The sequence below is a fragment of the Aplysia californica genome, unplaced genomic scaffold (assembly GCF_000002075.1).
Source record: "Aplysia californica isolate F4 #8 unplaced genomic scaffold, AplCal3.0 scaffold00146, whole genome shotgun sequence".
Taxonomy (NCBI): Eukaryota; Metazoa; Mollusca; class Gastropoda; order Aplysiida; family Aplysiidae; genus Aplysia; species Aplysia californica.
In genome coordinates, this window is record NW_004797416.1 from 332,395 (window position 1) to 357,863 (window position 25,469).

At 37.4% G+C, this 25,469-nt stretch overlaps 2 protein-coding genes and 1 non-coding gene across 4 annotated transcripts in view; 1 reads left to right on the forward strand and 2 right to left on the reverse strand.

Moving 5' to 3' along the window:
- Positions 1–2,133, forward strand: part of LOC101864612 (reticulon-4-interacting protein 1 homolog, mitochondrial) — a 21,110-nt gene extending 18,977 nt beyond the window's left edge. Inside the window, exon 10 of one of the 2 annotated variants that reach the window (XM_035969450.1) lies at positions 1,543–2,017. Coding sequence is in view for 1 of the 2 variants with exons in the window: in XM_005097085.3 (XP_005097142.1) it covers positions 1,543–1,659 (117 nt within the window). In the remaining variant the exon portion in view is untranslated. Of the gene's footprint in view, positions 1–1,542 lie in introns of both variants that reach the window. The other variant, XM_005097085.3, reaches the window with a different exon arrangement.
- LOC118477590 lies at positions 493–642 on the reverse strand. Its single transcript, XR_004858479.1, has one exon. It is a non-coding gene; the product is annotated as a U12 minor spliceosomal RNA (small nuclear RNA).
- A 3,184-nt stretch (positions 2,134–5,317) lies between the features above and the next one.
- Positions 5,318–25,443, reverse strand: LOC101845089 (protein FAM76B). Its single transcript, XM_005097086.3, has 9 exons — positions 25,263–25,443; positions 21,105–21,169; positions 20,062–20,122; positions 19,251–19,400; positions 17,455–17,939; positions 15,963–16,055; positions 12,094–12,232; positions 11,621–11,722; positions 5,318–10,563 (listed from the first exon to the last, which is right to left on the reverse strand). The coding sequence occupies exons 1-9, from the start codon at positions 25,344–25,346 to the stop codon at positions 10,474–10,476; spliced, it is 1,269 nt and encodes a 422-aa protein (XP_005097143.1). The 5' UTR covers positions 25,347–25,443; the 3' UTR covers positions 5,318–10,473.
- Between the last annotated feature and the right edge of the window lie 26 nt (positions 25,444–25,469).

The window sequence follows — 25,469 nt, forward strand, 5'->3', positions numbered from 1 at the left end:
CGACGATAGGTAACCTTAGTCAAAGGTATTTATTTAATTAAATTGATTGAAATAACTATTAAAGACCTTTACATAGAGATAATAGAGCAGTTAAATAAAAGGAATCAAGGGAAGAATATAGAAAATATAGATGATAGTCAGTCAAATAAGAATTAAAAGCAGAATGAGTAGGGTTAAGATGTGTAAGCTCTATGAAGAAGATTTATAGAAAGGGATGCGAATTGTAGAGCTGACGACGAAGAGACGCGTATGACATCACGATAGTGACGTCAAAACTGTAACAAAGGCTGTGATTAGTTATATAGATTAAGCCAAGGATCCCTGCTTCTCATTGGCATAAAATGTTTGCCTAATTAGAGTAGAGAGGATAGGATATTCCAATGTATTTAAGAGAGGGTGAACGGGGGTGGCGAAGTTACCCGACTCTACCCTACTTAAACCAAACAGGCTGCATGTTCTTTGGCTTCAATCCCAGTCACTTGTTTAAATTTGAGGGCAGATCACTCAACCCAGGCATCCCACGAAGTAGGTGGGTCACCATGGGGGCGACCTGTGCCCCTGTAGAAATTCTTCCAGAACGGTAGTCTGGGAGCCCGTCGTTACCCGGGCTCGTTATTTTCCTTACTCATTAGTTTAAGGCATGAGTTATATGTAGAACTATTAACATTAAGTATTTTTAAAACTCTAATGGTCCTTAAAGTTATTAGAGCTGTTTTTTAAAGAGCAAAACTCCTACGGCATAATGTTATTGATGTCAAAAAGGGTTATATTTCTATAATTTAGCATGCTCCTAGTGTAGGGCAACAATGTTATGAGAAAAATTTGGAAGAATTAGTGGTATGAGAATAGAGAATACGGGATATTTGTTGTCAAGGAGAATTTTCTAAGGGAGGTAACAAAACCAAATTTACAAGGTAGACAACTCATGGTATATTTCAGAGGATAAAGGTAGGTAACTCTGTATATTTTATAAAGCGGAGCTTTGAATGTAGACGAAAATTGGTCACCTGGCCTCTAACTACTCTGTCATTGTTTTTAGTTTTACTTTAACTCCCCCAGAAAATATTTTTCTATCGCTTTGTCATCTCTAAGTTGCATCTGTATTACTTTTTTTAAAAATTAGATGCAGAGCACTAGCATCAAGGACTTGTGTAGCGGTGTTTGAATTATAATTCACTGTCAGATCAGGTGGGGTGAAGTAACCCACAGAGCATATATTGATGAACTCAAGTAAAATTATGTTCATGGGCCATTTTGGGGTTGTTTATTTTCTTGTCTGTCTTCTCTAGGTCTTTGAGGAGTAGTTTTAACCCAGCATTTCTGCTTTTGTTCCCAAGTGCAATAAATTTCTGCTGTCTTTTCTCCTCCATTGTCTTGATTTAAAAAAAAAAAAAAAATAATTTTAAAAAAGAACAAGAAGAAAAACTCTCGTTCGTATGTCTTTGAATAGCATTTCTCCCCTAATAATTTTAAAGAAATATTTTGAAGGGTCAATTTGTTTTCAAGCTTGTTATTTTTTGTTCTGTTCCTCCCTTCTTTCAGATCAAACCAATTGTTCAAGAAGTGTTTCCATTTCTTGAAGTCCCTGCAGCCTTTGAAAAAGTCTCCAATGGCCATTTGAGGGGTAAGATAGTGATAAACACTACTAACAGTGCTTGATCTTGAAATAATGGATCAGCACGAGGAAAGCATTCACAGCCGCCACTGAGACAAGAGTACTCTCATCTCCTACTTTCCTGAAAGCAATAAGCATACACAGACATAAGTGTTCGATGCAAGACGTCAACACCAGGATTTGGAGGATTCATTTACCAATAACTGTCAACAAATAACTTTCATTTTGCCCCAATGAATTAGAACAAACCCCTCATGCTTTTCAGAAACTCAGTACAAACTGGTTGAATTGTTAATTTATTTTGCTCACTTATATCAGCCTGTCACATATATATCTGTTGCATGCAAGTATCTCCGTTTCGTGTGAGTGCATTAAAAAAATTTCTCTTTGCCTGTCAGTGAAGTCACAGGGTTGTTTTTTTTTCTAATTTGATGTTGAAGGCTGATTTATTTGTTTGTTATACCTTTAACTGTTTTCTTTTGTTTATGGTGTTTTCATAAAAATAAAATCATGAGAAAGCAAAATATTTCTTTCACTTTTACTGATTTATTATTATTTCGGGTCTTCATTAATTTGCCAAATACTTTTTGAGATAGTATTTTTAAAACTTGCGGAGAAAGAGTCAAAGAAAATGATATAATTGATTTATATGCTGGACAGTGACAGCACTTGTTCCATTTCCCAGGTTGCATCTTTTAAAAAAAACTCAAGGGACCCTCTGCACAATTGTGATGTTTAGTTTGAGCAAAGAGAAGCTCATCATTAGTCTTTTTTTTTTTTTGAGAGGGGGGGGGGGGGGTGTTACGGTGCTCGCAACTGCATACGGTCATATGAGCGTTCGGGAGACATTAAACATTTGGTCGCTTTTAAGCACAAGGGGGCTATCCCGAAAATTGCTGTTTTGAGAAAATTGAAGGTAAAGTTTTTGCCCCTTATTCAGTTTCTTTACAGGCAGCCGGTATTTTCACGACATGTCATGGAAAAATAAAGTACACCCTCTGTTGTGAAAAAAAAAATTTTATGCGCATTTTCACGACCTGTCAAAGACATAGATCTACCGGCTCTTACCGCAGAGGTCTATATTTTCTAAACAATTTATTCTTGGTAGATCTAGATCTTGATTCCGATTTAGAACTTGTTCTAACGCCATTCCGATAAGGTGTCAAAACCACCGGACTTGCGATACGATTGCAGAGAGTGCTTCCAACTCCAACCTTCCTTTGCCAAACCCGTAGCCTAGATCTACATCCCGACAGACAGAGAGAGAAAAGGAGGGGGGGGGGGGGGGGGGGCACACTTGTTTTCTTGCTTCTCGGGCCGTAGATCTAGAATCTCACCCTCGGCAGTAAGTTATAGGCCTATTTGTGCGCACTCGACCATTGTCCCTCTGCGCGGCTCGGCGGTGAAAACAAAGGCTGCCAAAATAAAGATTTATTTTTAGTTATAAGTGAAATTATGCTCTGGTTTTGGCATTCCACAATTAAACGTGTAAAAAAAAACGGTGGAAAATTAGAGCAGAATCTATAGGATTGGTGATCATACTGTCAGGATTGATGTTCCCGGATTTGCATAGCCTACTGTGTAAAAGATGCAATGACAAATTGAATAATAGTGGCAATGGAAAAATGCCATCTTCAATAAAAAGACAAGAACACAAACAGTACTGCCACTCCCACCGGGTAGCGTTTCGATTCGTCTTTGATTGTGTTGTTCTTGGCGGTGACTGATTTCGAGGACTTTTTGCTGAAAACATACTTTGTACCGCAGTATTTCCGAAATTCTTCCTCAAACTCACGATATGCTTTAAAAATTCGTCCCACTTCAAAGGGATGGGGATTCCCATCTGCCATTCTTATCGAGAGATATACACCTCTGGCTTGAACCAACTGTTTACAGATTTGTCCAAAGAGAAAAACAAGTCGTGAAAATGCGCGTAAATTTTTTTTCCAGTGAAAATACTGGCTGCCTTCTTTAAAAGACAAGGAGTTTATTCTATAACCAAACGAATATACACACCAATGAAACCAAACTTCTATATATAGGGCAATGCCCACTTTTGGTGTGGGTCAATATTTCTGGATAGGAAACCCCTGAAATCTGGGTTAGCCCGCTTGTCCTTAAAAGCGACCATTTTCAGTTGGTAGGAAATTTTGAATTTTGCTCTGCAGGCAGGCGAAGTCTAAGTCTACTCTTATCTTTTTTGGACCACAAAGGGATCTTTAACGTGCGCAACTTGCACACGGGACCTCCGAGATTTTTCGCCCTTGTCCAAGAAGGCTAGGTGTAGATCTTTCCTACCATAAGATCAGGGGTGTGGCTGAAACACAGCAGTAAGAAGAAGCCAGGGAGTAGCAGTAGAAAGGCTGCAGAAAGAGTTAGGAGCCCAGAGGGGGCAAAGGAGGTGAGGTGGTGGGGGCAGAAAGTGGAGACAAACGCAGATGACAGAACATTGTTAGAAGTAATAGAAGGCAGGAAAGGATGTTCCGTTGCTATCCGGATTCAAACCCACGACCTACAGAACGAGAGGCCAACATCTTAACCTCTAGACCATGAGAGCCCCCTATCATTAGTCTGAATATTTCTATTACTATTACATTTAAATAATGCTGACCATATTGGCAACAGGTGTGAACACCAGCTCAGATCTCTTCTCATTTTGTCAATATTATAAGGGCGGGGCTGTTAAAGTTTTTTTTCTTGTAATCAAATTTCTGGGAGTACAATTCTTCATATTTATGGCATTTTTAAAATGGTTCCCTACAACACAAACAGGTACAGGTTGGAAAACATTAGCTGTCTAATAACTAATAATAGCAGACAGTTTCTTCCCTTTGAGTTTAAGAAATACAACTCAATTCTGCATATATACCACCAATTGGAAAAAGACATTTGTGTCAAAAGGGTCAAAATTTGGAGCCAAGTCAGAGGCCAAAAATGACAATGAACGCACAAGTACTCATTAACTATATTTTTTCCACTGTAAGGAATCGTCGAAACCTCTCCAAAATAAAAGCAGATAACTTTCCAAAGTTATTTTTAGTATTAAAATAGCACAGATAGAAAAATTAGAGTGGTCCATTATTCATGATTTAAAAAAAAAAAAAAAGCCTGTTAATACCAAGAAAGTGCACACGTCCTGACTGTCACAGAACAACAGCACTCCTGGTTTTTAAAAATAAGAATACAGTTTGGCACAGATCAGATAACACCTTAGGGATTTACTGATGTGTTCTACACATCCATAATTCGGGTTAATCAATATATAGAGAAAAATGAAAAAGATACAGTATCAGTAGGAAAATGGAAAATTGTACAAACTCAGTGTTTATGTTATCTGTGCTCAACTGTACAAATCCTGTTGTCATAGTGATATATTTCAACAGTAGTTTTGGAAAGCAACATCATTATCATTGCCTTTCTCACCCTGCACCAGGGTATAGACCACGGACAAACACCTTCCACCTTTCTCTATCCTGGGCTAGCCTCTTGATGTTATTCCATGTCTTCCCACTTTTCTGTACATCGATTTTGGAAAGCAGTAAGTTCATGTTACTATACTATTACGTTTTGCTTTTACTTTTTACCAATTAACAAGACAGACAAGTAGCAAGGACATAAGGAGACTGGGACTATTTTGCTGCACCAACAGAAAGTCATATATCCATGTACATCAAGCAGCGCCATGAAGCACACTAAGAAGCCTTTGTGTTTAAAAAAACTATATTTTATTGCACAAACTCTAACTTATCAATTACAGTCGCAGGTGCTCCATACTTACCTTTTGTTTTATAACAGTGTTTTGTCTTATATTGTGCTTTTATTTTACCCTTAACACTTTCCAGCCACACAGCAACATTTATCCCCACGGACCAGGATACAGGTGAGGTACACCCTATATCACACTGGCGCCGATTGGCGTCCCGTGGGGGCAAAGTGTTAAGGAAAACATTTACCTGCTTATAACATTATATCATTCCTCAGAGGGGTATAGTAAAATAACAAGTACACTTCAGAACTTACAGAAGCAGCAAAGACATGCACAGCATCCCTGCATTGAGTACTGGTGGATACTGCTATGGAAACATGTCTGATGCAAGATTTAAAATTCTATCTTATTTAAGTTTACATATATGTGGTTTGCCAGGTTACATTTAATAAGAGACTACAAGAATATGAATTTGTCCATCAAATATAACTGAGACTGACGTAAACAGAATTGCAAAAAATTATGACATATTCTTTAGAAAACAGCACCTTTTGAAATTTGAATTAAAGTTCAAGCTCAAAATTTACTGTCTACAACCAAATAAGTATAAGTTAAGGACCCTCTCAAGCTCTTTGCCATGTGTGGTTCCTATAAGTTATCAACCATACACTTTAAAGAAAGTATCGTGGAAAACATTTTAACACTTATTCTCCCTAATGAATCCTCAATTTTTCTACCTTAGAGTTAGAGTATGTACAAAATTATTGGTACTGATTTTTAAACATTAGGTGAAAAAAAAGTTTGATACCAGCTAGCACCAAATTTTCAAAACTGACTTACAATTGAACATAAAATAGACTAAAATAAAATAGTCTTTGAAATAATAAAGCTGCTAATTAATTTTCCCAAAAGAATTTTTTTTTAAATCACCAAAGTACCCTTTGAATTAATATTTTAGAACTTTCCCCTATGAGGAAATGTATTTTTTTTAAAAAACTCCAGCAGTGAAAAAGAAACAACAACCCACCTACAGACCTACATACTCTACAATAAAAGTTTGCAAAAAATCAATGAAGACACCAGCATCACCATCCCCAGTTCACCTCATGGAAAATATTTTTTTAAATACTAAGGTAACTGAAATCTGACCCGATACAAAATCATTATGAAATCGACCAACAACTCATTGTTGACAGCTTAAAATATGTTACAACCTCACTAGAATTTCAGGTTTTTAGTTCCATATGATGAAGCAAAGTGATTAGACTTAATGACTTAATGCAAAAGTTGCAATGTAAACATCAGCAGCAAATCAGTGGTATGGAAACTAGTCTTGTGAGATGCAGATCAGTGGTTTGAAGACTAAGTGTGAACCTATTGATAAAAATTCCTGTCACTCTCTCTGAAGGCAAACGTCAGTGGTACAACAAGTGCCAACGACAATACTGTGACACTCAAAACAAAAATCTACTAAAACTACAAGAACTACAAGACATAAAAAGCAAATTTTCAACAGTGAGAAAATATTCTCATAAAAAACAATCCCTTTAATCCATATTTTCCCATAGTAGATAATTAACTGTGAACTTTTTCCAAAGGCAAGCACAAAATCAAGCCAAGTCACAATTTAAAAAATGCTGTCAAAGCAGACCAACTATTGTAAAATCTGAAAAGCACCAACCTGAACACCACAACTTACGAACTTTCAAATTTGTCTCTGAATTCTCTTTAAAAATAGCAATTAACATACCAAAACATGGGTCAAACACTTCTGAATTGATAGAAAACCACATTCACTCACAGTGCAATTCAGAATGACCATTTTATTAACAGTAAAACATCTCCTCACAAAAACACAGTGCTTGAGGTTTTCTTCAGTCATTGCAATTACAACAATTATGGAGTCAGAAAGATTGACGTGCAAATTACATCTTGTATCTCTAATGTTAAAATAAAGCATACATGTCAAAACTACCAATCAATATCTACATATTTTGCATCTCCAAATAAAAACAAGAATTATTCAAGTTCAAAAAAGCAGATGCTATCCCTCTATACAATATATTGTCAAGATAGCAAGAGGAAATCGCATCCACTACCCTCTTCCTCTGTACAAAGTTTACATTTGTGCCATATAAATATTATGAAGCAATAACTCTAAAAAAAAGATTAGCATTTGATTAAGATTTAAGCCTTTGATTTGAACAAAATATGGAATCAAAAGACGAATGGAAAAGTTGACAAGAGATGACTCTCATACAAACAAGGCTCGAACTGTATAAAAAATGGTATTACTCTAAACATGATGCTATATTTACAAAAACAGGAAATCCTGCCAAATTTTCTTTCTGCTATTGAAATAAAACAGCACATATTAAGCGTGCTAGGTCAAAGTTAAACTTTATTCCAATATTCATATATTTCCAGTGTTCTCTAAAAATGTAAAAAAGAACAATACATGACAAGAGATCTATAACAAGAACACATGTAGGACAAGAAACAATTTATACAAAAAATTCAAGACAAAACATAAAAACTGTCTCCTTATGTTTGACATGATGTCACTACCCTTTTAGGCTTATTTTAAAGGTTCTTTTATAGCCTAAACATAAAAAGAATGAAAGCAGAGGCTAGACTTTGCTTTGTTTACAATACTGACCCCATAGCATCTACAAAGTATGTAAATGAGAATATTATCATATTATGTATTTGGTGTACTCAGCCTGAAATAGGGGATACTACTTGAAGATTGCAGGATATTCCAAAATGCAACAGTTTATTAAAACATGACCCCATCTCCGAGCAGCAGTAAAGGACCCTCACTTCACAATGTGCAGCCTACCTGCCCTTTTTTAGTTCACTGCCACAGTGACTTTGACATGCACAATAAATAAGCATACAAGACCTCACATAGTTTTTATCTTATCTCAGGGGACTACTTAAATTCCAAATTTTTACCATGCCTGCATGGACCAGGAACTGAACTGAATACTTTACATTGAGAGGCGAGCATCGTGTCTCAAGGCTCACAAAGCCCCTGGCATAAAAAGCACAAAGGAAACAAGAATCCTTCAGATCACATTAGACATGAACTTGACATTTCAATAAGAAGAACCTGATTAGATGTGTAACATTGATTATTTTAATAACGAGATCAAACATTAATCATTAATGTAATGTTAAAAAGTGTACTCAAATTTTTGATACAACAACCTTGAGTAAAAGCAACCATTCTGAGAACTGTCAGCCTTAACATGAATATAACACATTGATAAATTATCATACTGAACACAATAACTAAATATTAAAGAACTTGAACCTACCACAGAACTTTCCAAACATGCATGTAAAGTGTGTTTGGTTAACAGTTTTATTTATGCACAAAAAGGAGCAAGCCATTTCAGAACTACTACTGAACAATGATGGAGTATTTACTAAATATTCGTTTTCAGAACATATCGAACTTCTGAATGAAAAAAAAAGTCAACATTATTGAGTGTTCTAGACTTAAAAAAGCAAGATCTAGTATTAAATTCTACAGTCTTTGAAAGCACCTAAATGCAGAAAATTTTATGAGTTTTCATAAACATGGGCTATATGAACATACAAACAACAGTCAACATTTTATGTTTACGATGAATGGTTTGCTTACAGACTTATGTCCCAAAGCACAACTTACATCAGAGAATGTCACAAAGGTCTGCACCTATATTCTTGACTGCTCGCAATACATTTTAAGAAACTATTTTTAGAGATCGATACAAATAATTACAGCTGGGCACAGCACAGATAACTCTAACCACATCAGGGATTGACAAATGTGTTCGACACATCCATAATTCAAGAAAACCAGTTTACCGATAAAATGAAAAATTAAAGAGATAGAGAAGAAAATGAAGGCAAGGATTGGTAATTGTGATGATAAAATGATCATGATTTACAGCACAAAGCTGTTCAAGTGATAGTGATGTGTTACTTTTAGAACCTGTCCAACAATTGTGAGTTGCATGTGAAGTCAAGGCCAAATTTCTTTCAGGTTTCATCTTCTTAAGTCATTAGAATTAGAATGAGACTAGAGATCGGCCTGCTGTGTCACAGATCAGCCACTCTCGTGAAAGTGATCACATGTCCGTTGTAAATCCCGATGAAAAGGTAAAATGTTTGTCCTTGACAGGATAACACCAAGGTGTGAATAAGCGTAGATCTTGAGACTCATGATAGGATGATAAGTGATAATGGTATGCCTCATGCCATTATAACAGGTCATCAAGATTGACAACACGTGTTCTATTCAAATATGCTACAATCAAACTAGGGATGATTATTTACACGAAGCGCAGGCCCTTGGCAAAATGTCATTACCTATTTGATTTTGACTCCAGCACAGCATCAGCCACTGCTAGCAATGGGACAGATGTTCACTTCCCAATCCATTCCTTCACATTCAAATAACCATATGCACACATAAACTCACAATTGTACACAAACATAATTCACACACCATACAGCCCAAAGCACCACCACATCTGTCCTCAGCCACACCCCACCATCCAGCACCCACCTTAACATGACTAAATTCAAGGAAGTTCTAGTGCCTTACGCACACTACAGGTAATGTGCGAAGATTTGTCTCCATAGGCTACCAGCACAGCAGGAGCTTGCCAAATGGGCTCATAACCTGACATGCTCAATGACGATGGGTGTGTTGTTTTCCGTTATGTGCGCAGGGCGATTTGAATTTGAGACATTTGTGAGGAAAAACTTAATTGGATTTTTCCAAACAAGCTGTTTGACAAATCTGTGCGGGTGTTTGAAAAATCAGAGTTGTCAATACAAAGAAAATATAGTGGTTCAGTCAGGGAGTAGCATATTATACAAACTATCCATGACTTTGAGTTATCTGCGTGTGTGTGTTATCTGTGCCCGACTGTATTAACTTTTTAAAAAAAGGACAAGTGTAAGTCAGAGCATGCTTCTGCTAGTTATTTAGAGAGAAGGGGGGTGGGGTGGGGGGTGAGTGAGAAATTACAATCAAACAGAATAAATCAAGGGTAAAACACCTTCAGCAAGCATTAAAAACGTCAGACCGGGTAAATACAATACAGAGACAGAAATGAAAACAGATTCAATCAATGACATGGCAATGCAGCTTTCAGGTCGATAAATTCAGAGATGAAGTGTCAGAGGTCTTTTTGCCTTTCGAAAGGGAAGCAACTTGACGAGTGAGTTCCCGATTCTTAATCTGATGAACAGAAAATGAGAAAGAAAATGATTGTATATGTACTTATCTGTTCCTTGTAGGACGAAATGGCAATGAGAATAATGCATATCATTTTCAGAGCACCTACTTTCATACAATACAGCTCTTGGCCCTTTATAATGCCTTTATCTTAACAAAAAAATCAATTTTCTTTGATGTGCATATGCTCTTTAGATTAATGCCAACATGTAAGCAGCCATTGATACTATCACAGCACAATCGATGATGATGTGCACATCACATTTTGAATATAGGAGTACTATGAATAAGAAGGACTATTTATCAAGCTGTCATTTCATGAAATTCACTTTTAAATAAATTTTATATTTTGCCTCCGACTTTGTATCCCTTATATGTTGTGGGAAAGAGTTCCAGAAGGATGGTACAAGATGAGAAAAGGACCTCCCATGGAGTTTTTGACCTCCCCTCTAAAGGGTTCTCATAGACCGATCTCCTGATCTTAAAGATCTTGGTGGAACATACATTTTAATGAGGTTGCTTCAATACAAGATGGCTTTATTTTTATTGACAACACATTTAAGGCAAAAGGACAGCAATCTTGTAAGGACATAGGTCAACTAGTATTGTTAGGGTAAGTGTCCATACCAAGTATCCCATCCAAGTTTTAATAATGTCGCATAATGTCCCTGCGACTTCGTATGCTTTCTGATATATCAAATAAATAACAATAGGATAAAAGAAGCAAATAAGAAATCAATATGAATGTTTTAACATGAAAAAGGATCCAACTCCCTAACAACGAAGTAAGTAAAACTAGTCAGACTTCTACATTATTACTCAGAACCCATTAAGCAGTGTACATAGACCAGCAGGAAACTGACTGAGGCAAGATTACCTTCAGCAACTTCAAAAGTCTCCTGTAGTTACATACTACTCCACAATGCAAAATATTAACCAATACATCTCATCCCTCATCTAAACATAGTAAAAAATATCAAGATGGTGGATGCAGCATGTAACAGCGTCTAACAACAGTGTTATGGGGAAGTAAAATTAAAAGTTTCTCAAGAGGACTTACCTGCAAATTTTCTATCGATGTCGCATGGGATCGAATTGATGCTTGATTTTTCGCTCTAAAGTCCTTGTCAAGTTCATACATTTGTGCTTTCAGTTCTGTAATCTAAAACAAAGAGAGCTTTTTCAAAATTCATGCCGAACGACAACCTAGTTGCACTTGACATGAAATAAAATGCCTAGCCAATCCAATCAGAGAAAGATAAAAGTGTCAAATACATTCAGCTAAACACTCAAAAAAAGTCAACAGTTTATTTATCTAATAATTTTACACAAAGAAGAAAACACTATTGCTAAGCAAATCACAGGCAACAGCTCAAAATAAAGATTTTGTCAACATGGCTCAAGACATGAACGATTCTAAGCCTGAGCAGCACAGAAGAATGAGAAATTCACACACACAAAAAAAAAACCTCCTTCACATCAGATTTTATCAGGACTTGTATTACTGAAATGAAAACTCTCGATAATGCCTACCTTCTTATCCTTCTCCAAAAGTTGTTGATCTTTTCCATTCATTAGTTTCTTTAGACTCTCAATTTGCTCCCTCAGCTGTGTGATCAGAATGACATTCTCCGAGGTTGCAGTGTCAGCTCCTGCTTCATTGCTACCCGTACTGAGGAGGAAAAAAAACATATCTAGAATGTTTCATCACATTGCGAGATTAATACCCTCATATTCATATCACACTGAATGTACATAACAGCTTTGTGTCTACAAGTATTGTGAAATACGTATTTGTGAGTGCCCATCCACACTTGCCTTTTAGAGTTTCCATGACTACACAAACAATGGATGCGCATACTGTTACAATTTTGGACTACTGTTAAGTTTGGGCTATAAGCTGCGACCTTTCCCCTCAGATTTAAACCCTACAGTTTATTTGCGGACTTTCTCTGATTGCAGGAGCATCACTTCATTGTCTATTCTTCTTCTTCTATCCCGTGGTTGGGGCAACCGTGGGGGCACCACTGCATCTGAAAACCAGCTCTCGCCATCTATGTTTGTCCTCTGCTTTCCTCAGATTGTCACCCATTGTCTTTCCTGTCCACTCTGTAATGTTGTCCTCCCATCTCCCTCTCTGCCTTCCTCTCTTTCTCTTTCCTTGTACAGTTCCTTGCAGGATTGTTTTGGCAAGTCCTGTGGATCTTGTGACATGCCCATACCATTTTAATTTTCGTCTCTTCACAGTAATCAGTAGATCTTCATACTGCCCCACTGCTTTGGTGATTCTCTTTCGTACTCCTTTGTATTCTTAGCATACATCTAAAACATTAAAAAGTTGACATCTCAACACCTCACTTTAGCGTACGCCTAAGAAACACGGTCCAACAGACAGGTGGGTACTTTTCAAGACTCCCATGGAGAGGTCTAAACGGCCTTAGGGTAAAAATCTGCGAATGGCAGAGGAAGCACTCCTCGATATGTCTAACTCACTTGCGACTGGACCCTATCACCAGTCACAAGCGTTGAAAACTGGCATTTTTGGGGTATTTCAATAAATCACAACAACTCTCAGAATTACCCTATTGTAATTATTTTTTGACACAGTAAAGTAACATTCAAGCTTAATCTAATACAAAAAACTAAAGTTGTCTAAGTCTAATACTTTAATTTGTATGATTTTTTAAAAATTGACATGAATTTGATTTTCCGAAAAATTTCCAGAGACGTGATAAGTAGAATGACATTCACTACAACAACAAAAATAAAAGTTCAACGTGTTCTGGTTTGATTTGTATACATGTGCGAGTGTTTGGTGGAAATATAAAAGCTGGTCTGTGCATTGATTCAGACCCATACACTGAATTACATGAGACAGATGTACGGCACGACGTTGTGATTTCGTTGCGCGAAAATTACCACCAGTACTAGTGCTAGATCTAACCCTAGAACTACGACTCAGGTCGTGCTCGGGTACATATCCAGGATCCTAACTATTAGACACATATTCTGAGACACTAGAACTAGTAAAACGTACAGAAGTATAGAAAACGGCGAAATTATGTGATTCTTGTTCATGCGACTTCTTCGACCGTTACTACGACGCGACTGTCGGATTACTATCAGCTGTACAGAAAAAAAACAAAGCGCGAGTTCCGGTCTGTTCAACCCCAGTTGGGGTCACTGTCCTTCACCTTCAATAACTTAAAAACTACCGGCCCCAGAGATATGAAACGAAGTCTAAGTAGCTCAGGCTTGGCCAAACAAGGGTACGAGGCGGGTCTCGTGATCCGTGCGTGATTTGTAGAGCGGAAAAAAAATTCCAAAGTTGGTCACGCGGGGCTTGTGGGAGCCGTCGCGAGCATCGCAGCGGGGGTCACGCAACTGTTGTGTGAACCGTCTGAAGTGAGTTAACTCTGACGCATAAGAAAAAGATTTCAGCGGACACGAATATGATGACACTGACATACATATATATCTGTGAGGTATAATCTGGCCCGGCTCATTTGTGAAAAAAGTTCACATCTTTTATAAATGTAGTGGGTGCTGCTTGTGTATAGGTGCGCTAAATAGCCCAAACTTTATGGTTCATTTGATTTCATATGACTTTTGACAGGATATTTCAGAGATGTGAAATAAAAACTTATGAGACTTTCAGATGACACAGTAAGCAGCCTTCTCAGGGTCCCCAGAAAAAGATTAATAGACACCATAGTCAACTTGTTGAACTTATTCAAAATGAACCGCTACCCTTATTGTCATTTTTGACATAGTCCCTATTATATATGCCTCAACCAGGGTGACTGCCACCCCCGCTTCTCAATTTTCCAGTGGGGCTCATCCATTTTCCAGGGGCATGCTACATAACAATGACAGTGCATGCTCCATTTATACACACACACACACATACACACACGCATGTAGACATTATATCCAGTCAACAACATGTCAGCTATCCAGTCAACAACATGTCAGCGTGGCACTGAGATACTGTGTGACTTGCGTATCTCAGTCTGTTCTTACTTATTTTCCCCTCATCATATTCGCCTATATAAACTATATAAAAATGAGCCTTGTTTTGAGCCTGAGAAAAGGCCTAGAACCAGAACATTGACTGTCAAGAACCAGCTTGGGTGTCAAGATTTATTTAATAAACGTAAAAAACAAAAATTATTGCTCAAACTCAAAGCAGAGTAATAACTTAAATGGCTAAAGTAGATCTATTCAGTGAGGGAGGTGTAAGAACTGTGGGAGGACAAGATGCAGTGACACTGAAAATCTGTGAATCTTGAATAAAAAGCTAAAATATAGACAATACATGTAATTAACTATCACGAGAGACAGAAAAAAAGAGACAAATAGAGAGAGAAAGAGAAAAAAAACCCAAAGACAATGAAACAAACATACTATCACCCATCCAATGAAACGCGAAGCTTTAGGTTAAAAAACACAGCTTACAAGATATGAGTATGACGGATCCCAATTCCACACAAGGCCTGCACCAATGCACACTTTGCAGAAAGCTCTAGTAATAATAAAAATTCTAAATTCTAAAATTTTCCTCCAAGTTCAGTGTCTGTCATCCAGTGTTGCCTTCAGCACCACCCCTCCCCCGACTATATCTTTAAAAAAAATCAATAATTCCCCCCGTTCCGGAGCCCTATACTTCGCAGCGCTCAAGACGAATGAACTTTCGTGACTCCAATGATCACCTGTACTCACAATGTGATGTGAACCTGCAGGTTCACTGACTGGTCACGATGGCGAGCCCAACACCTTTCTTTTTTTTCCCCGCAAGTAACAGCACAGGACAAATATTGATTTATTTTCATGGCGACACAGCTTTGTAATGCATAACCTGCAAGTTACAAATGTTGTGTTAATCAGACAGCTACCGACAAATTTCTGGGTAGTAATGAAAATGAAAGTAGATCGAGCTTCGGTATCACACATACACTTCCGCTTGCTGCCATAGCCCACTTTTCGCGTGAAATGTACTCTCAGACTGGGAAAAGCCGAATGAATATCACAATCGCAACCGGCAAAAATGAACCCAAGGACGTTATCCAACTTGGTTTTCAAAATGTTTGAGAACTGTTATGTATTTTCCCGGGTCTTTCTCGCGGCAATTTACAGATTTCCTCAAATTCCCGGGTCTCTGTGATTTTTATCAAATTCCCGAGGCCTGGCAGTCACCCTGCTCAACATAATGTATCCCTCGACTCCTAAACAACAAGGAAAGCATAACAAATCATACTTATTCATGTTTTCAACTCAGAATCAATTATACAGCTTCCAGTGACAAGCATAAAAAATAACTTGTTTCATATTCTCTCAATTACAATTTGATTTTTTTTTTTTTACGTTTAAAGACAAAAAACTTTCCAAAAGACAGACATTACCTTTTTGGCGTTGATACTGCTGCTGCTGTGACTCCATTTGCTGAATTTTTCTCTGCCTTTTGCTTCTTGGCATCTCCACTGTCATCTTCATCTCTGAGGAAAACGAAAGGACCTTCAATCAGAAGAGGGGAAAAAAACCTGCAAACTGTCATGCCAGTGGGGATGACATTACCAAAACAAATGTCTCCATAACAATAATATGACTTCAACAACTCACTGTACGAACCTCTTGACACAGAGCTGCTGTACAGAATAAATGTGTGTGTGCCTAAACAAAGGTACCAAAAATCGGATTTTAACCATTTTGAGTTACGGGTTGTACATAATACGACATTCAATGCTGAACACAGTGGCTTTTCAATTTTTTAGATATCCCAAGTAGTTTGAGATATTGCACATTTTGCGAGGTAGGGTATAAAGATCTAATTTTGAGAATATTAGCTTTTAAGTTTAGAACACATACAAACTAGAAAAAAACGATGATACAATAGTTTCTAATGTATTTATTCATTGAAAATTCGTTTCCAATTCGGCATTCAGTTGACATCAATATCATGATAAGAATTCAACGGTAAAACATAGCGGGGAAGAGAAAACGAGCTTCAAGAATAGATTTTAATACCTTTTAAAAGCAGTTTTCATTATATTTTTAAAACTACCCTACCCTCAAAATAATTCAAAATAAAATATTTAGAAGTCAAATCAATGTTAAAAAAAGGAAGAACTATCATTTTTTTAAGGAAACATATTTCGGTAAAAAAAAAAAAGTGATTTTTTGCCATTATCAGCCTGTAGCTCTAAATGGTCTTTGGCGACTTTTGGTACCTTTCTTTGGGCACACACACTAATTCTTTTCCTCCAACTATCAGCACTGGTTTCACAAGAGAAGGTTGAAATTTTGAAAGCCCAGTTACAGACCATTCCTTTTTTTTTTTTTATTTAAAAAAGAGAACGAGTACCAGTATCTCCATAAAGTAAATACCACCCACTAAATGTAAACTTTGAGGATGAACCTTTCATTTCACTCATAACATCCTTCAGAAGGAGAGACAAAAGTACTACTCACACACTATGTCGCATTGACCTATAGGGTACAAAATTTATATGCACCAAATTCCGACAGTTTGGTATACATTACAACTCCAATCTGCTCTGATACACAACACTTTTGTACTGACCAGATCTTTTTGACCAGTTCAAAATCTTTAGTTTAATTTTAGTAAGGTTTTACGGAGCTCCCAACTGCATAAGGTCATATGAGTGCCAAGTAAATCTTTTTCCAATCAGGAAACACCAAAGGCCCTCAAACAACACAGAAATATATTAAAACCAATAAATGTCAGACAAGGAGTTAAAATGAGCATACTCTCTCTCTTTCTCAAATTCCAGAAAGTTTCAGAGCAGTGGTACCAAATAATTAAAGAATATCCCCAAACCAAATAATTTGTGTTTGCTGAGAAGCTTACATCTGTTGGTCAAGGTAGCAACTTACTTCGAGTGACGTCGTTTAGAATGGTGGGAGCGATGATGATGATGGTGATGGTGTTTTCGATGATGCCGATGAGACCTATGCTTTTCTTTGTCATCTCCGTCGTCTTTCTCCTCTAGCACCGCCGAAGATGATTCCTTCTCGGCAACCCGATTTTCTGCTTCTGGTTTCCCGAGAACTACATTGTCAAATTTTCTGTCACTATTGACAGGGGGAGTGTTTCCTCGACTGCTTCCACCACTTGTGGCTAATCTGGTAAGGCGTTCTAACACTGTCATTCCTTCTAACGAACCTGAAGACACCACTGTCTGACTTGAAGGAAAGTTCTGATCATGGTTTGTCGGAGTGTTTGACTTATTAGGTGAGTCTGCTACAAAAGATGAGGATGATTTTGAAGTTTTTAGAATCAGCTCTTGGGACTTTCTGGTCTTTGCAAGAACTCTTTTATATGCTTGGTCACACAACCAGCACATCAGTTTGCCATCCTGCTGGAAAAAAAAAATGCAACAAAAAATTCAAGAACGACTGACGAAATAAATGGTGAATTGATTCTTGTTCATCAAATGAGACACTTATTCTAAAAAAAAATTCTACTTCTCTTTTAACCCTTACAGTGGTGGTAAAACGGGACACTCAGTGGACCATAAACTAAATAACAATAAAACAAAATCATCATTCAGGTTTCTTCATTGTTTTCTGCACATCCAAAAACATCACAACTATCACAGTAAGGATATCAATATGGAAGACTGGGAGATGGTATAATTAATATTAACTTTCATTTCACTGGTTAAAAAATTAGCTAAACAACTTTAATTTTTACAAACTTGTGCAGAACAGTACAGAATTTCTTGAAGGACAAAAACATCCAATATAAAATCACAGAGACAAGATACTTTTTTAATGACTTATTTAAACATAACTTGACATGTACAACTGCAGAGCTTGAACTGACATTCATTTTAGGGTACAAACTGAGGACAGCCATAAAATCTACAGCAAAATCATGTAAGCTATAAAATCCACTCAGTACCATAACAGTCATAACCAGCCGCTTGCATGGCCTCAATTCAGTACCATAACAGGCGTACCATGGTTCTGTCCTTACTCTGATTGGCAAATATGCCATTCCGACCAGAGCCCATCAGGGTAATTTACTTGCGTACAATTTTCATTGAGCAAACAAACAGACAAGTCAATCAAACTGGGCTACTGAAAAAAACAGCTGTCAGCAGCAGCCAGTACAAAATGGCTTTCCGATTTTTGGGCAACCTCATTGACAATATTAACAAAATGCAGAAGGGTTGTTCCCAAGAAACTGACCCCTCAAGGTCCCTTCCTACCAACTGAAACTCAGTTTGGATGCTCAATGTGCCAAATCAATCTGTGCCAAGGGAAGTGCTTTCAGGGGCACCTTCAGCTATAAACGACTGTCATTAACTGTTTGTAGGTGGCTGCTTTTGGTGAAGGACAATGACAATTCAATTCTGGTACAATGACATTTTGGAGATAAAAATTGTATTTGCATGACTGTAATACTGGTTATTCAGTAAACATGATAATAAATATTGCTACTTGACGTTAAATTCTACTCATTTCAGTCCATTATGGTACAATTCTTTTCATATAGAAGCTCTGGGCTGTTTTCCGTTATTTTTTTTTAATGCATACACTGTGACAAAAAAAGGGGGGTTATTTCCCTTTGTGTGATACTGAAGCAAATTTTCACAATAGAGCCAGTAATACTAAGCGGGTTAAAGATCATTCACTGTAATAACAGAGTTGAACATAGCACTCACTTTTCTTCTCTCAGGACGATCAAAGGCACACTTGAGTTTGCACTGTTCACACACAAGAGGACGTCCCCATTTCTTCTCAGAATTAACACAGCGTTGGCATCGATTGCCAATAAACGCTGCTAAAACGCTGCAGTTCTCACATGCAGTAGGCTGGAAAGAGAATGAAACAAATTGACCCAAAAAAATTTAACATCAATTTCCAATAATGAAACAATATAATAAGTAAAACCAAAAGTTAAGAAATTGACCACCCTTTTCTCTCTCAGGCAAATATGATTTCATCAATTTAAACAATCCTTCCTGGCCATTTTTTCCTCCTTGTTTTGTTTAGGTAAGTGTTTTATGGCCTTCGCAACTGCATTAGGTCATTTGAGCGTGCAGGACAAATTAAACATTTTCAGTTTGGTACCATGGTAAGAATTTTGAATTTTGCCCAGAAGACGAAGGAAACCTCTACTTTTAATTTGTTTAGGAAAAATTCAACACAGAAATTTGTAGATCTAATAATTTGTAGATCTAATGTTTGTTAACATGAGTGCAAAAAAATAATCCATTTCCATGAAAAATATGTGCGGTATTCATTACGCAAAAGCAAGACATGTAAATAAAATCCAATATGGGCGCCGTAGCCTTGGAAACAAAACTTTTTTCTCAAATTTTATTGTGGATTTTAAGACTCCTTACTATGCTTGTTATATGTGTGAAATTTGGTAAAATTTGACCAGGTTATAAGCGAGATAGCCTTCAGGTGTAGCCCCCCCCCCCTCCCCATAACATATACAGAAGCACCGCAAAGAAATGTGTAACAAACCTTGCCATAATGCTTCACGTTTTGAGCGCATTTTGCACATATAGAACTGGTACTGCCCCTGCTGAATAATAAAAACACACATAAGCATTTTATGTTACAAACATTCAGAAAAGTACACAGCAAGCTTTTAATGATAATAACAATTTAGAAAAATCTTAGTTACATTCCTCTCCCAACTCACCAATTTAACCACAACCATGAAATGTTTTTCTACCTACCTACATCATACCCATTCTTTTTATCCAGCCTTTCTTCTGTAGCCCCATAGGTGAGGTTTGCCAGTAACAATGTCACCATATTCAGAGACTTTTGTTCACATTTTGGAATTTATCAGAGACGAAAAAAATGAAAAGTTCACTATGGGATACAAAGTTGCCCACCTTGTCACTTATGGAGTCGAAGAAGATGGGAACATTACTTATATTAACAAATTGATGTATTCAGAAAACCAAGTGCATGATTTTGTTTGTTGATATGCAGTTGAAGGAGCTCAGTCTTCAACAGAAAAAGAAAATAACAACTAAAACCAGCCCCACACGAGCAAAACCCTCCCACCCCCTGATCAAAGTAGGTATAATTTAAACTCTTCTTGTTTTACAAACCACAAGACATTGTTTGTATAGAATTGGGCATGCAAATAAAAATAAAGAGAAGAAAAATCCTATCTAAAATGAAATCAATGTAATTTGAGTCAGACTGAGACTAATTTCAGAACTCTTCTTTGCTTTTCATATTCTTTGACACAAAGACATTTTCAAGTTCACAGAAGGACATATGAAGCATGAATGAAGTCCCATCCAACCCCCCCCCCCCCCCCCCACTCAAATTTCAGAGAGCACAAATGATCTCACTGACAAAACAAAAAAATCAAATAACAGAGATTGCCAGTTTTCCACATCATTCTAAATATTCATAATTCTAGGCCAAATCTGTACATGATAGTACCACAAAAGCGACCAAAAAGCTCATATTTTTCAAGTGACCAAAGACTGCCTCACTAGTGTCTCCAATCCTGACCTGGACCAACTCAAAGACTGATTTACCTGTTCTGTTGAAACTCAGCACGGCAGTAAGTGCACTTCACTGTTGGGAAGTTGTTCCTACATTCCTGAGAAGAAAACAGTACTGTCATTCACTCAAACAAACAAAAAACTTCGGGATGATTGGGTCCGTCCAACAATATAGTGCGACACATTAAAATTTTCTGTTCAATCCCATGCATTTTTCAAGCCATCAGTCATCCCTTTCTTTTCTGTATTTTTCATCCTTCCAAGCAGATTAGTCAACATGGTGTCACATTTAACCTCACTCATTAACTACAATTTTAAAATCATTAGGAATTCTGAAAATTTTTATAAAGTACAATTCTGAGACAAAAAAAAATACCATAAAAATATGAGGACTGGATCTAGGCATCTATTTTACTTCTATGAATTGTCTCACAAAGTTCTCATCCTTAGAACTAGTATTCTTTTACAACAAGTGAAGTGAAATAATGTTGGGCAACCGTCACCAAAGTGAGAAGAGTTTAACATATATAAATTAATTCTGGATTTCGAAAATCTTCGGTTCTTTTATCCAATTAGCAACCCCATTACCCTAAGTTTCATTTAAAACATATCGCATTATTTATTAGATTGCCAACTTTAAAAAATTGGGAAATCCCGATTGTAGTCTCTATCGATGTATGTACAGCGGTGGTCAGGAGCAAGGCTCCACTCAGTGAGTTAAAACTTAAATTTATTTAGTAATTATAGGGCTGGTGATATTGATAAAGTGATAAATCTAGTTTACAACCCAACTAACAAAAATCCACAAAATATAAAGTGCAATATGGTTGGCCTACCTATCATAGGGCCTCTATGCATATATATATATATATATATATATATATATATATATATATATATATATATATATATATATATATATATATATATATGGGTACAGTACAGAGACAGATTTTAACAGAAATATTAATGGAAAAAAAAAGGCCATCAGTCTAGTCAGACCTCTGTACTCCGCCTCCACTATACCTTAGTAACTAAAATTCCGATTTCATTAAAAACATGAAGCTACAGCGAGCACCTAGCACACCTTTGAGATTGGCTCAAATATAGATGGCATATTATATTTCCGCCAACTATTTTTGTCGTCTTCTGGGGCTTCCCTCACCAGTTGACTAGATCTCACCGTGGCGGGTACGCTTTTCCGCTTAGTGCGATCGGCTACGTCACTAGGTTTCATTGCCGACTTCTTGGTTGGCTGTGGGTGTGCATGCGTGTGCGGTGTGCACGCGCTTTTGAGTGTGTAGTAAGTGTATATGTGCGTGTGTGCGAGCACGAGCTTGAGTGTGTGTGTGTGAGTACAACTTTGAGGAGAAGGAAATTTTAAGGAACGAGAATTGCTCAGATTGTATAAAAGATAACACTATCACTAACAGTAATAACACAAATTAATACCCTAAAACAAACATGACCAGATTTTGTCAACAGTTACTGGCGAGGGAAATCCAAGAGTCTTGGGGGAAGCCACGGACAAAGACAAAAGTAGATGGCAGAAATACGCCATCTTATCTGGGCCAATCACAGAGGTGTGTTAGATCTAGAATCTAGATCTAGCTGCTCGCTGTACTTGTCAGCTTCATGACTTCATCAACTTCATGTATTTTTTGTATTTTTATAGAAGCCCTCCCGTTTTGCGTCACACCTACTACCAGAAGTCAGCTCCTTCACCACTTTAGTGACGTCGGATATACGAATAAGGTCAGTTTTTTAAAAGTTATTAAGGCTTAGTTTTAGGCTTTTTTAAAAATAATGCATGGTTTTGTTGTCATAAGGAGAATTTGTGTTTCAGGGGGTATTCCCCTTTCGAGCGAGTACGTAAGAGCTGTATAGTAGGGCGGAGTTCAAGGGGGTCTCTCCCCTGAAATAAAGTGCCGTAACATCTAAACTAAGCATTTGCGATGTTTTTCAATGCCAAAACCGTGTTCAGGGCTCTAAAAAAATCCTTTACAAAACAATACCCTTTCTCACTGAGACAGGAGGGTTTCTATAAAGCAAGTGGCTATTCTCCGGCGTCCCGCCGGTAAATAGATCGGAAGCTATTCTCCGGCGCCATAATTAGGCCGCCTAGTAAGTCTACCTTTCATTATATTTTATCTATGATAAATATAACTTTATTCATTTATTTCCATCGTCCATTTGCTAATTTTAAAATAATGATTCTGTTTATTTAAACAAACAAAATTGATTCTGTGTCTAAAATTCTGTCTAGTCATATAGATCTAGTATAGCTTGCTGTTTAACTTATTTCTTGTTGTAATTTTCGATCAATTTAACTGATATGTCGCGACTTCAGTGCTTTCTTGTCATATCTCCATTTTTGTAAACGGAAGTGGCTATTCTCATCCGGGGTGAGAATAGAAAAACGATCTACCTCTCACCCCGGGTGAGACTTGCCAGCGTAGACTATTCTCACCCGGTGCGAAACAAGACCCGCTTTTCCTCATTTTGGAATACTGACTATCGGTGTGGATGATCAAATTGATAAAAGCCAAGAAAAAATTACGTTATAGCACAAAAGTAAGCTAATTTGATCGTCTTCAAAGATGCTATGGCTATTTCACTGTTCGAATCGAGCCGAACTACGCGGGTTGCCATTTTGTTTTGCCCGGAAGTTCTCTCAAGATCTTCTCCTCCCCTCTCTCTCTCTCTCTGTCTCTTTCTGAATACTGTCTATCGGTGTGGATGATCAAATTGACCAAAACAAAGTTAAAAAATGATGTTAAAACACAAAAGTAAATTAATTTGGTTGTCTTTAAAGATGCTACGGCTATTTAACTTTTCGAAACGAACCGAACTACGCGGGTCGCCATTTTGTTTTGACCGGAAGTTCTCCCGCTACTCCTCTCTCTGTCTCTTTCTCTCTCTCTCTCCACTGCCCAACATACAAAATTGTACGCTTTTAGTAGGCTACACTACAGTTGTAATGGAACGTTTGTTCACGGCACAGAATTCTACAATTTTTCTGTTATCACAGTGTAGAATTCTGTGGTTTAGGGTGAACGCAAAATTTGTTGGCCTAGATCTAGGCTATAACGGTGAACGCGCACCGGGTGAGAATAGCCAAAAAAAGACTAGCCTGCACTATTCTCATCCCGGGTGAGAATAGAGGTGGCCTTTGTAAACAGTGAAAATGACTTCTTCTTATGCTCACTCTTTGTTATGAACTCGCGTCAATAGTTGTGAACACGTTTCTTCAAGCACCAAACATAATCCATAATGTTAAATTGGAGGAATTGGGGCAGTTTGTGTCTGAAAACCTATTGTCTGCATCTTTGTAGACAACCAAATTAATTTACTTTTGTGTTTTAACATCATTTTTTAACTTTGTTTTGGTCAATTTGATCGTCCACACCGATAGACAGTATTCAGAAAGAGACAGAGAGAGAGAGAGAGGGGAGGAGTAGATCTTGCGAGAACTTCCGGGCAAAACAAAATGGCGACCCGCGTAGTTCGGCTCGATTCGAACAGTGAAATAGCCATAGCATCTTTGAAGACGATCAAATTAGCTTACTTTTGTGCTATAACGTAATTTTTTCTTGGCTTTTATCAATTTGATCATCCACACCGATAGACAGTATTCCAAAATGAGGAAAAGCAGGTCTTGTTTCGCACCGGGTGAGAATAGCCTACGCTGGCAAGTCTCACCCGGGGTGAGAGGTAGATCGTTTTTCTATTCTCACCCCGGATGAGAATAAAAAGTGGCACGAAGTGGTAAAGTTGTGGGAATTTTCTTCCAAGACAAACAGATGAGAGAGGTATTTGCAAATCTGCACCAACAAATTATTAGTAATAGACCGGCGGCGCGACGCCGGAGAATAGCTTCTGATCTATTGACCGGCGCGACGCCGGAGTAGCCACTTGCTTGAACTATAAAAATTAAATTTACCGGACCGTATTTTTAAATTTAAGGAAGGTCTTCACAGTAACGACAGATCCCATAATTTTCTTTTAGGAGGCATTTCTCAATACTAATGGGGGTTTTATTAAGCCTCAGGAGAAGTATGAAAAGAAACTTGAAAGGCTCTCATTGAGAGAGTCTAAGAGTTGTTGACATGACATGGTGAGAAGTGTAAGAAAGAAGAGTCTGAAGAAGAGTGTCGACACCGACAAGTAACCAGTAAAGGTCGACCAAACCTTGCATAACTGCTCTCCTTGGGATAGTTCATCAAATGGGTATCTTTTATGACATTTGGTACATGAAAACAAAGCTGCCATCATTGGGGAAATATCATAATGTACACAGAAAGGAAGTAATTAGTGGATTTGATTTTCTAGGGAAGCAATAAGCAGAGCAACATTCGATCTCGAAGATAAACGGAAGTTGTCCTTTTTGAGCATGCG